Raw genomic sequence first — 13770 nt, forward strand, 5'->3', positions numbered from 1 at the left:
TGTTGGGGCTGTCCCCCCTTGATGAGGAAGCAGATTCTCCCATGGGTTACGCAGAGAAACGGTCAAAGAGAATGAGCGAAGCCTATTCATAGTTTTCACGTGACGTCACATCCTTAGGGGAACGCCCCCCTTGGAGGGGAAAACAACGCTGTCCTCGGCTGCCCGGCAGGTTACGACGCAAGTGATTTCTGTTGTTTTCTTCAAAAAAAAAACGGAGAACGGAAGTGACCATAATTGGTGCAAAGCATACTTTAATAACCTGTATATGTACATTGCCTTTCTGTTTATGTTTCCATTATGTTTGGGGGCGAAGTATCTGGGAAGTTGCAAAGCGGCCTGTGTATTTCAAGGACAGTCATCCTTGGAAAGTCAGAGTCCATCCTTGTGTGGTGAACCTCAGTAGGGGTTGCGAATGCAACCCCATCTAAGCTCCTCCCCCTGCACCCAGGTGCAGATAAAAGGGCCAAGATGGCTGAATTCAGCCTCTGTTGGTTGCCTCCTAGGGTGGTGAGTAGGGTCCCCGCTTTCTAATAGTTGTGAGTTCCCATTTGAACTTTTATTAATTAGTGTCTCTTGTTTTTAGGATCCCCTGCTGCTGTTTTGTATGGTTTTAGTTGTTCTGGTTAGCTGTTTTGTTTTGTTTTGGTTCCGTTTGCTATTTTGTTTTGGTTGCTGTGGTGCAGTTTGCTTTTGTGTTATTTTCCCTTTTCTGTTTCATTGGTTACATAACCCCTGTTTTGCTGTTTGGTTTGCTTTGGTTTTGCTCCTTTTTTCTTTTATTTAGTTATTGTAATAAAATAAATGGTTAATATAGTTATTGTCTCTGCCTCTTTAGTTCTTGAACCTGTGTCCTTATTATTTCTGTAATATCATAGTTTAACTTTCTTTGTTCTATATTTCCTGGGGTGTAATTCCCCAGGTGGCGTTGTTGGTCCCTCTTTAGTTATTTCCCCCTCCCCTCGTTAATATTGACTGTTACACTGAGCTCCGCCACATCTTGGCGTTGTCGGCAGGATTACTTTCAGGCAGAGACTTGTAGTTTTCATTTTTTTTCCACAACCCAATTGATTTGTACGTAGTTTGTTAAGGTTTATTATTTCTACAAAACAGCAGCAGGTGCCGGGCAGTTCCTGGCACGGACAGTTTCCTCATGGCGGAGGAGGTCGCCCAATTAAGGGACTTGGTCACTCAGCTGCAAGCGGAGAATCAACACATGCGTCAAGAGCGAGAGGCTCACCTGCCTTGGCCCAACACCCAGGGGCGGACTGGGGAAAAAAGTGGCCCGGGAGTTTCTGTCAGACCGGCCCACTCAATACACGGCGCGCGGCCCACTAAGTACACGCCGCGTTGCCCACTCAATGGATCGCGCGTATCGAACAGTCAGTGGCCTTCTGGGAAAAATACCCATACACTTAACATTATTTTGGATGATTACAAAGAAATTACATCATATATGTATGTTTGTTTTTTAATAACATTTGGATCCACCAATTTGCCTGGATGGACACATGGAATAAAATGATTATTGGCTATTGTAACACTCCAAGGTAGGTATAGTTTGCTAGATGAATATGCTTAACTCTTGGCTAGTATCAGATGGTACCTTTTCACTGTCACCAGTCGGTGGTTTTCCAAAGAAATTTGATATTTTTAAATGTTTTGAGGCACCTTCCTCCAGACATTTTTTTTTCTTTTTATCTCTTAGCTTTTCAGCTCCACCTTTTCGTTTTGGTGCCGACATGCTCTCTCACTCTCAAAAACTTCGTCTGCTAGAGAATGACGCAAGGCAAGGAAAGGCAACTTTTTTCATTTTTTTATTTTTTTATGCAACTCAATGTGCTATAAATAAACAATAAAAGGAAAGGGCACAAAATAAATAAAATATAATATAAGCTAGAGTGAGTGATATTTAATAACACCTAAAACAAGAGTTTGGAAGAGGCAACGAAGAGCTGGGCCTCATGGGTTGAGCGCATGCGTAGAACTGGGTGCCGCGTTGCGTGTATGTATGCAAATCCAAATTCTCTACCAATCCGCACAGCTGAGAACACTTCGGCTGTGTAAGAACCAATTTAGAGGTGTTTATTAATAAGGTGGAGATCTTTTCTTACTTTGGACTTCCGAAGTCTGTAAAACACATATTAGAAGACACTTAAAAAAAAATCGAAAAATAGTCACCATGAGTGTGAAGACCGATTGCGAGTAGCAGTATAAAAGCAGTCAGTGCGATTACATAGGTATAGCTCTTGGAGAAAATTACGCTTGTGCCGCTGTCTTAACCATTGTAGGGCTGATGGGCGTGGGCCGGTACATAATAGCGATGGGCCGGAGGGTTTATATTTTGGGCCATCGGCCCACCGGGGATGTCCCCGGTATTCCCGATGGCCAGTCCGCCCCTGCCAACACCTCCTCAGCTCCTGGACTCTCTTCAGCTCCTACAGTAACTGAGAGACTGATTCATTTCCCCAGAGACCGGAAATGCCCACTCTTTCGGGGCAGGACAGGACTAATCATTGGGGAGTGGATTGAAGAGGTCCACGCCTGCGTACGAGCTCGTCACCTGTCTCCAGCGGACCAAGCGCTCTTCATCTATGATCACCTGGAGGGAGAAGCAAGAGAAGAAATTAAATATCGGTCCCCAGAAGAAAGGGCAGATCCAGATAAGGTTCTGCGTATATTAAAAGAACTCTTTGGGTGTACAAAATCATATGTGTCCCTGCAGGAGACTTCTTTTCCAAGAAGCAACAAGATGATGAAACGTTACAAGAGTTCTCGCATGCATTAATGTGTTTGATGGAGAAGGTGGTACAAAAATCCCCTCATGGTTCTGTCACATAGAAATGTATCTAACTAAACTATAAATGTACACAGCATACACTGAATAGGGCTGGCGTGACCTCAGCCCGTACAGCAGGTGCCAAAGCACAGGTCCCGGTAGTAGAAAGGATCCAAAGCAAACACGTTTTCTAAGGTGAATAATAATATTTATTGACTGGAAAGGGATAAGGGAAAGGGAGAACAAAACAGGAACAACAGTAAGACAAAACAAGCACTAAACAATAACCCACTCAGCTTGATAATACAAACTAGTACCACACAAGCAAATGACTATCGCCAGGGAAATCTAACTTGCCGGGCAAGACCAGCAAGACAACATAATGAAGGCTAAAGAGCCTACCAACAATGGCATGAAAGCCTACAAGTGTGACAGGTAGTGTCCACATCAATGGCGTAGCGCCATAACCCGATACAACCAGTATCAACCGTGGCTTAGAGCCAAGTGGTGTGGGAGAGCACAGGCTTTATCCACCGCCCCTCTTGATTGTAATTGCCCTCAGCTGTTGTCACCATTGGGCCTGTAGGATACTCTACAGGAAGGGGCGGGGGTACCTGAGCAGAGGGGGAGGGGGGGAAAGAAAAGGGATTAAATTCCTCATACAAAATAACTACCTATACCAACCTGATGTTTACATTGAACGGAATACGATAATGATGATGAGCCAACCCACCTACGTAACAGGTTCACTAAATAGGGAGGTGTTGTTGAGAGATCAATTTGTTGAACATGTGTTTGATTGTTCCCTTCGCAGAGAACTAAAGCAGTTTGTCCGGGGCCACCCTACCGCCACCTTGATAGAGGTCCGTGCTGAGGCTATTAGATGGGAACAAGAAGGGATGCCTGGGGGTGCAAGGGGCAGAAGCTATTCTGTTCCCAGTGCATTTGGTTACCAGCAAACTGTACAAGGTAATCAGTCCAAGCACCAGGGGGCAGGTAACTCGTCCTTCAGTTCTGAGTTGAGTAAACTGAAGGAAATCCTCCGTAACCAGCAAGAGCAACTGATCCACCTCACGAAGGGCCTTACAGCCCTTAAGGAAGGCCCTAGAACTCAGTCAGGGCATGGTAAGAGAACGGTGATCTGTATGAGATGTCAAAAACCAGGTCACTTTGCTAGGGAGTGTAGAGAGGATTATGCAGCTATACAGCCCCAGCAAGCTCCTGCTGCCACACAACCCATGTCCCGCCCCAGAAATCAGGGAAACTTCCACCCCTGAACCATTGAGCCAAAGTTCAGGTGGGGGCTCATCTGGCTCCAATGTTGCTGCTAGTCATGAAAGATTGGTTTCTGCATGTCCAAATATTGCTGTACTTATGGGAGGGGTGCAGGTTCCTTGCTTAGTGGACACTGGATCAATGGTGTCAACGATAACCGAGAGTTTCTTTTGCAGCATTTTGAGCCCTGGGGCCTAGAAAAACTCCAGTCTTGTAATTGGCTCAGATTAAGTGCTGCAAATGGGTTAGCAATTCCATATGTGGGTTATCTAGAATTAGATGTACAGCTTTGTGGAAAAACTTTTAAAAGACGGGGGTGTTGGTTTTCAGAAACACTCCACATAGTGTAGCCTTAGTCCCTGGTGTACTGGGAATGAACATCATCAAAGAATGTTACGGGGAGTTGTTTGTGCAACATGGGCCTGCCCTCTTTGACTTGCCTTCTGTGTTACAGGCCCCCACACCCATTCAGCAGGCTCTTCAGCAGTGTCATTGGGTCCAAACGAAAGCCCCTCCTGAACGTTCAGGTTGTGTAAGGGTAAAAAGGGGAAGGGTTTGCAGAGTCCCAGGGGGTACTATGAAAATGGTGGCAGCCACAGGTCCCCAACATTTGGCCGATCAGATTTTGTTTGAGCCCAGCAGCAGTGGCTTGCCTGCAGGGCTATTAGCTTCTCCTGCCCTGGTTCACATGGTTAAAGGTACTGTATATATTCCCATTGTCAATGTGGGGACCCAGGGTGTTGTACTATACCCCAATACCATTCTAGGTACTGCTAGTGAAGCTCACTTTGCCAACTCACCTGATAACCTTGTGGAGGAGGGGGTAGAAGTTACAGTCTCTTCACAGACTACCAGTTCAGTGCAGGATAAGGTCGCTGCAGTTGATTTAACAGCACTCACTCAGGACGAGCAGTGTCAAGTTAGGCTGCTACTGCAGAAATACAGTGGTATCTTTTCAGGGAGATTTAGGTTGTACTAACCTAATTTCTCACGATGTTCCACTACTAGATGACGTGCCAGTGCGCCAGCGATATCGGCGTATCCCACCTTCAGAGTATGAGTCGGCAAAAGCCCACATTCGCCAACTTCTGGATGCACAGGTCATCAGAGAAAGTAGCAGCCCCTTTGCCTCTCCCATTGTGCTGGTGAAAAAGAAAGACGGCAGCCTTCGGTTGTGTGTGGACTACCGGCTTTTGAACAGCAAGACTCGCAAGGATGCGTTCCCCTTGCCCCGTATTGAAGAATCCCTTGATGCATTATCAGGGGCCCACTGGTTCTCCACATTGGACCTGGCTGCTGGGTACCATCAAGTACCTGTCACAGAGAGGGACAAGGCAAAGACGGCATTCTGTACCCCTTTTGGGTTGTTTGAGTGGAACCGGATGCCTTTTGGTTTGTGCAACGCCCAAGCACTTTCCAAAGATTGATGGAGAGGATCTTTGGGGACCAACATGGTCAGTCATTGTTGTTGTATTTGGATGATGTTGTTGTTTTTTCTGCCACTGTGACAGAACATATTCAACGCATGGATGCCGTGTTGGGTCGCCTACAGCAAGAAGGACTGAAAGCCAAGTTGGAGAAGTGTTCCTTCTTCAGACGAGAGGTGAACTACCTAGGTCACATCATTTCTAGAGAAGGTGTAGCCACTGATCCTGGCAAAATCGAGGCTGTTGCAGGGTGGCCAAGACCTAACCATGTGTCAGAGCTGCGCTCTTTTCTAGGATTTGCCAGCTACTACAGACGTTTTGTGGAGGGGTTTGCAAAGCTGGCAGCCCCTTTACATCGCCTAGTAGCTCAACTCACTGGCACCAAAGCCCGGAAACCATTAGGTAGAAGCCTTCATGCTGCATGGACAGAGGAGTGTGAGCAAAGCTTCGAGGGGCTGAAGAAAAGGTTGGTGTCAACTCCAGTCCTGGCCTATGCTAACTTTTCATCACCCTTCATCTTGGAGGTTGATGCCAGCTACAACGGACTGGGTGCTGTACTGTCCCAAGAACAGCAGGGAAAGGTCAGACCTATTGCCTACGCAAGCCGTGGTCTTAAGCCAACAGAACGCAACATGACAAACTACAGCTCCATGAAATTGGAATTTCTCGCCCTTAAATGGGCTATGACTGAAAAATTCCGGGACTATCTATTGGGACAGAAGTGTGTGGTGTATACAGACAATAATCCCCTCAGCCACCTGTCCACAGCCAAGCTTGGTGCTACCGAGCACCGTTGGGCTGCACAGTTGGCTTCCTTTGACTTTTCCATCAAATACAGGCCCGGTAAAAGCAACAAGAATGCAGATGCACTTTCCAGGCAACATCCACCAAGCATTCAAGCATCGGAGTATGTAGCTTCAGGCACATCAGTCCCGGAATTGCTACAACAGGTTGTTGTGGAGAATCGAGTGACCCAGGCTTCTGTTTCAGCTTTCCCTTGCTACTCCCCCCCTGACTTGCATGGCTTACAGGAAGCTGATCCAGTAATCCGAGAGTTCCTGACGTTTTGGACCAGAAAGAGGGCCCCGGATGCAGCTGAGCGACGGCAGGCCTCCAAAGAAGTCCTGGTGCTGATCAAACAGTGGGACCGGCTGGTGGAGCAAGGAGGGGTGCTCTATCGCCGTGTCACCATCCCTAGAGGAGATGAAGTGCTCCAGTTAGTACTCCCTACATCGCTCAAGACACAGGTACTTCAGCAATTGCACAATGAACATGGGCACCAAGGTGTTGAGCGAACAACAGAGCTGGTCCGTCTGAGGTGCTATTGGCCGGGGATGCACCACGACATCAAGCAATGGTGTCGGGAATGTGAACGCTGCCAGGTATCCAAACACACTCAACCTACTGCCTGTGCTTATATGGGTCACTTGCTAGCTTCACGTCCAAATCAGATCCTGGCCATCGATTTCACCATCCTGGAGCCTTCGAAGAATGGGGCAGAGAACATCCTGGTCATGACCGATGTCTTTTCGAAGTATACACAAGCCATCCCAACTCATGACCAGCGAGCATCCACAGTGGGCAGAGTATTGGTTAATGAGTGGTTCTGCAGGTTCGGTGTGCCTGGTCGCCTCCACTCTGACCAGGGCAGGAATTTTGAAAGCAACCTCATCCAGCAGCTCTGCCAGATGTACGGCATTGAGAAGAGCCGCACCACACCCTACCATCCAGCTGGAAATGGTCAATATTATATTAAATTTTACCTTTTGTACTCCTCACTTTAAACTAGTTATACACTAGCAGGCTACTGTATGTTTTTCATTTGGTACAGTCAACTACACAACAGTTCTACCTGCAGGTAGTTGGTGACTGATTTCTGCATAATGCTTAGGTGTTAGCTATTTTAATTTAAGTGATGTGTAAATCCCTATTAGGTAAATACTTACTTCATAACAAGTTTTGTTTCTACTTGTGAATAGCTAGTGCAGCATCTAATGGAAGCACACTTTTTATTACAATATGGGAGATAGATACTAGGGAATAAAAGTCACGATATCTTGGTCATTTTAATTCAGTTGTGACTATTATTTTTTCTAATCTCTAAAAGTAGAAGTTCACTAAAAAACCAGAAACATTAACAGAAGAAAATGACAGGAACAGAAAGGATGAAGACAAAGTGGCACAGAGACAGGAACACAGGGTTTAAATACACTGTGGAGGTGGAGGTGACGAGACACAGGTGCATCCAATCAGGGGCGGGGCAGACAATCAGAAAGGCGGGAAAACACACAAAGGAAGGAGTGAAGAACCTGAAACAAGAGGAAAGGTGAAGAATACTGAATAAAACATGTATTAAACATTACTTTTTTTTTTTTTTTTTTTTTATGAGTCCAAAGTTTAATTATTACAATGTCAAATTTGAATTGAGAAGTTTTGAATGTCATCTTTCTTCATGCATTTGTCACCAACGTGCTGCCAGTCGGCCCTTTAAGGTTTCTTCTGTCCAAAGTGCCTCTATGTTGTGACATCTTTGGGGAAAGTTAAACTCATAAGGCTTTGTGCAGATTTAATTCATTTCAGTTCACTTCATTTATGTTCAATTATTTAAAATGTAATTCCTTTCAGATCATTGCAGTTCTAAAACAAGTCATCAATACTTGTTAAAATGTAATATGCATTGACACAATTTTAAGAACTATGTATTCACATTGTGCGACACTATGTATTCATAATATGTACAAATACGATTGTTAAATTGAAGCTTTATCTGTGTTTGATACATGATTTATTAAACAATTATATCATTTGTGCAGTAATCATAGTGCAGTTAAGGATCGCAGCATACACAAATACCCCCCCCCAAAAAAAAAGTATATAAAACATAAATATTATTTTACTTTTTTGTCCTCTTTGAAAGACTGATTTTTAACATAATCCGTGATTAATTTATTTTTTTCCTCTTTGAAAGACAGTGATTTTTATTTATTCGTGAGCAATATATCATGCTTGTCTGTTTGTTATAGTGTAGATATATGTTGACTTTAAAAATAGTAATTTAAATGTACTATTAAAACATATTTGTAATGAGGTCACTGAATGCTTCATACTTGCAACAACATTGAGACCAACTGTTTGTTTCAGAATGTCTAACAAACACATGTGCAATGCACTTCATCTGTCTGAGCATTCACAAAGCATTTTTCGTTGAGCCTTTTCAGGAAATGTACCTCCTACTTAACTTTGGACAGTATTGCAGCTCAGCTCACAGCTCTTTCATCAATGTGTTTCAGCTCTGAGCTTCTTATATGATGTGGTTCAGCTTCAAACTCTGCCTGTTTCACATTTCAACTATCAGGTGTTTCAGCGGTACAGCTCATAGCTTTTGGGCTTTAACTTATTTAAGTGAGGCAGTTTCACATTTCTGTATTTTCAGCAATGCTTTGCAATTCATTTTAGCTTTCACCATTCCAACGCATTTTCAGCAGGAAATGCGTTTTCTAGTTTATATAGTTATTCTTAATTCTTGTTTCTCACTTTTAAAAAGTCTGCATTTAAAACTGCCGGAAAATTATAATGTAATAGTATCATTTTCCACTTTCATGGACTCCACTTACATGTTCAATCTTTCAACCAACATCAGTCCTGATCATAACTACCATATATTTATTTATTTTAGAATTTGAACCCTTTAAATGCCAGTTTTTGAGATGATGTCTCTATATTTTTTAACTGAAAAACACATGAATGGAATTATTTTTTATTTAAAATAATCTTGTCGTTGGGTTACTGTGCATAACTTCCTGAACAGACCTTTAGAACTCCTTATGACATCATAATGAGATTCTAGAACTGCATCACACATAAAGGTGTGAGATTCCTCTGATGTGGTCATGTGACTGAGTTCCACCGGACAGACAACACAGGCTGCTAAATCCTGTAAATCCTGTACTAGTGAAGCCTCATTCATTCTAACATGAGTGTGTGTCGTTGCAGTGTGATGTGCCCGTCCACCTGCAGGACAACCAGAGAGGAAGGAGAGTAGTGGAGACGGGCTTGATCTGAGACACATGGAAGGTGGGATGAACACGGAGGGAAGCTGGAAGTTTAAGGCGGACTGCACAGGGATTGATGATGCGTTCAATAGTGAAGGGACCGATATAGCGAGGGGACAGTTTCTTGGACTCCACCTTGAGTGGGAGATCCTTTGATAAGAGCCATACCTTCTGGCCCGGTGTGTACTTGGGAGCTGGGGAGCGGCGGCGGTCAGCCTGCCTTTGGGCTCTAGTGGAGGCTTGAAGAAGGGCAGTGCGGGCTCGCTTCCAGACCCTGCGGCAGCGGCGCATGTGGGCATGGACAGATGGAACTGCAATCTCCTCTTCCTGAGCTGGAAACAGGGGGGGCTCATACCCGAGAGAACAGAGGAAAGGGGACATACCTGAGGAGGCGTTGGGGTACCTGGCGTACATGTTGTACATGTTCTGTGTGAGACTGGGAAAAAATCAGGATGTCATCCAAATAAACAAAAACAAATCGATTAATCATGTCTCTGAGAATGTCATTAACTAAGGCCTGAAAAACTGCAGGAGCATTGGTTAAACCAAAGGGCATTACCAGGTACTCGAAGTGTCCTAGGGGTGTGTTAAAACCAGTCTTCCACTCATCCCCCTTCCGGATGCGGACGAGGTGGTACGCATTGCGCAGATCCAATTTGGAGAAAATGGAGTTCCATGTTCCCACTGTGTCTTTTCTGGGGTATGTGATAGCTAAGGGAGAGGTGCAGATGGACCCAGCGAAGGTGACTGCTGTGTCGGAGTGGCCAGCTCCGTCCAACTTGAAGCAGCTGCAGCGATTTCTGGGCTTTGCAAACTTCCACAGGAGGTTTATCCGCAACTACAGCTGCATTGCTGCCCCGCTCACTGCACTCACCTCCATCTCCGTTCCGCTGGACTCCCGAGGCAGAGACCGCCTTCGGTGAGCTCAAACGTCGCTTTGTCTCCGCCCCTGTCCTCATTCAACTGGATCCAGCCCTTCAATTCAACGTGGAGGTGGATGCCTCAGACACAGGGGTAGGTGCAGTTTTATCTCAGCGCTCTTCTGCAGATAACAAATTGCATCCCTGTGCTTTCTTCTCTCGAAGACTCTCCCCAGCAGAGAGGAATTATGATGTAGGCAACAGGGAGCTTCTGGCAGCAAAGCTGGCATTGGAGGAATGGCGCCACTGGCTGGAGGGGGCAGCTCAACCCTTCATCATGTGGACAGATCACAAGAACCTGTCCTTCATCCAGTCAGCTAAGCGACTGAATTCTCGTCAGGCAAGGTGGGCCCTGTTTTTTGGCCAGTTTAATTTTACCTTTACTTATCGCCCAGGGTCCCGTAACATCAAGGCTGACGCCCTGTCTCTCCAGTTCACTGCAGAGGAGACCAGCTCCGATCCTGTCGCCCACCCGCATTATTGCTGCTGTCACCTGGGAGATTGAGTCGCTGGTCAGACAGGCTCAGGAACAACAACCAGACCCAGGTAACGGACCTCTCAACCGCCTGTTTGTCCCCGACTCCGTTCGTTCCCAGGTCCTCCAGTGGGCCCACTCTTCAAACCTTACCTGTCATCCTGGTATCCACCGGACACTCGCCTTCCTCCGCCAACAGTTCTGGTGGTCCACTATGAATTCCGACACACGGTCATTTGTTTCTGCCTCTCCTATATGTGCCCAAAACAAGTCTTCCTCACGACCCCCGTCTGGATTCCTTCGACCTCTGCCAATCCCCAGCCGCCCTTGGTCCCATATTGCCGTGGACTTTGTAACCGGTCTCCCCCTGTCTGCAGGTAAAACAGTCATTCTGTCCATCATTGATCGTTTTTCCAAAGCTGCTCATTTTATTGCCCTGCCAAAACTCCCCTCAGCTAGGGAGACTGCTGATCTCCTGGTGGAGAATGTTTTCCGTTTACATGGTCTCCCTACAGATATTGTGTCAGACAGAGGCCCTCAATTCACCTCCCAAGTCTGGAAGGCTTTCTGCACTGCCTTAGGAGCCACCACCAGCCTCTCATCTGGATACCATCCCCAGACCAATGGCCAAACGGAGCGGGCCAATCAGGAGATGGAGGACAGCTGGTGGCCTGGCTCCTGTACACCTGTCTCCACTCCTGTAATCAGTTCCATAGTTTAAGTTTAAGTAATCTTCTTCACCACTTAAGAATCCTCTTTTTTTTGAGTCAGTGAATGCAGCCTTTGTCAACAATCTCTTTAATCAGCTTCAGCCTCAACAGTTCCTGAAATCATCTGCCAGAACACAAACAGCCTCTGAAAACCAGATGAAGTACCTTCCTCCACCCTCCACCTCCAACCTACAACCTCCACCATCCGCCTACAACCTCCAACCTCCACCCTCCACCTCCACAACCTACAACCTCCAACCTCCACCATCCGCCTACAACCTCCACCTCCACCATCCACCTACAACCTCCACCATCCGCCTACAACCTACAACCTCCAACCTCCACCATCCACCTATAACCTCCAACCTCCACCATCCGCCTACAACCTACAACCTACAACCTCCACCATCCGCCTACAACCTCCAACCTCCACCATCCAACCATATCATTATTTTAACTCTAGTATAGTCATTGCTTCTTAATTTTTTCCTTCGTTACTCTGCTTACTACTCTCATTATATGAATAATTTATGTCATATACATTGAATTGTATCTCTGTTATGCTGTTCATAACAGAGATACATTTTTTTTTATAAAATGTGAATAAAAAGTGGAACATTTTGGAGTTAAAAAAAATATCCAAAGGTCTGGAACGAAGCAAACGAAGAAGAAAAGAGAAAGTAGAAGCAGAGGGCAGAGTCTCTGTAGATACAGACACCACCATAAGTAATGACACAGGATTATTTTTGTAGCAGTCTATACATTTTTTCTAGGAAAATGCTCCACATTGTGTGTGTTGATACTGTACACATGACATCTATTGCATTCTGTCCATCCTGGGAGAAGGATCCCTCCTCTGTCGTTCTCCCATAGGTTTCTTCCTTTTTTCTCCCTGTTAAAGGGGTTTTTAGGGGAGTTTTTCCTGTGCCGATGTGAGGGAAGGACAGAGGATGTCGCATGTGTACAGATTGTAAAGCCCTCTGAGGCAAATTTGTAATTTGTGATTCTGGGCTATACAAAATGAACTGAATTGAATTGAATTGAAATTGAATACAACATGCAACAATTTGTTAGTTAGTTAGTTAGTGTTTTTATTCAGTCATCACACACAATACAATGTATACAGCCTATATATAATATAATATACAATATAACTGAAAAGGCATGGGCAGAAGCATTAAGCTTATGTATGCCTATCCTACTTTCCCAACAATAAAGCCACCCTCAAGATAACAAAATACATAAAAAAGAAAAGAAAAATTATATTTTATTCAGACTTGTAACCCTCAAAAATGGTTTTATAAACAGTCCTTTTGAAAACCAAAAAAGAGTTACACATCCTTATGCGGACATTCTTAACCAGTCACTCCACTGATCCAGTATAGCCTGGGCCGAAGGTTCGTCCCATCCAAAGCCTCTCTGGCAGAGCTCCAGTAGCAACTGCTTAGCTGGGAGAATGAGAGGAGCTAGGAAGCCAAGTGGATCAAAGATTGAGCTTACGACAGAAAGTATGCCTCTTCGGGTATGTGGCTTCTGGCTGAGATGTATGTTAAACACACTTTGAATGTTGGGATTAGAAAACACAAGGAACATCACTGTGTTCTGAGTGAAGAGGTCCTCAAGGGCAATACCATTGTTTTGTTTGTGAACAGAGCACGTTGCTACTTGTAGAAATCGGTTTTAGAGTGAACGTGTAATTATGAATGAGTCATGTGTGAACAGTATGTTATGGGAAAACATTAACTGCTTTCTGTGTTGCACAACAGGACTGAACAGGTCTGAACAGGTAGAGATCCTCAACATGCACACGGTGTCACTGGCATTTCAGTTCAAGGGATCAGGTGAAGTATTAATGAAAAAAAAACAGATTCCCAATGTTAATCTACCCATGGGCTTTAGACTGCATATGTCATGTGGAACCACTCAAGTGTTCAAGATGTGATTGATAAAGAGACATTATGACTAATTTTAAAGGCATAATGTGGAGCATTTTCCTAGAAAAAATGTATAGACTGCTACAAAAATAATCCTGTGTCATTACTTATGGTGGTGTCTGTATCTACAGAGACTCTGCCCTCTGCTTCTACTTTCTCTTTTCTTCTTTGTTTGCTTCGTTCCAGACCTTTGGACTCTTT

General features: G+C 44.9%; 1 protein-coding gene across 1 annotated transcript; it reads left to right on the top strand.

The window, feature by feature from the left end:
- Positions 1 to 1150: 1150 nt before the first annotated feature.
- On the top strand, positions 1151 to 12103 carry LOC129114418 (uncharacterized). Its single transcript, XM_054626653.1, is given in 13 exon segments — positions 1151 to 1379; positions 2289 to 2440; positions 2571 to 2665; positions 3591 to 3901; positions 4819 to 5008; positions 5010 to 5452; positions 5455 to 7218; positions 9496 to 9552; positions 10128 to 10407; positions 10409 to 10795; positions 10884 to 11302; positions 11441 to 11587; positions 11697 to 12103. Coding segments are annotated over 13 exon segments (4881 nt in total).
- The last annotated feature ends 1667 nt before the right edge of the window (positions 12104 to 13770 follow it).

This window comes from Anoplopoma fimbria, unplaced genomic scaffold (assembly GCF_027596085.1).
Source record: "Anoplopoma fimbria isolate UVic2021 breed Golden Eagle Sablefish unplaced genomic scaffold, Afim_UVic_2022 Un_contig_4102_pilon_pilon, whole genome shotgun sequence".
NCBI classification, from domain to species: Eukaryota; Metazoa; Chordata; class Actinopteri; order Perciformes; family Anoplopomatidae; genus Anoplopoma; species Anoplopoma fimbria.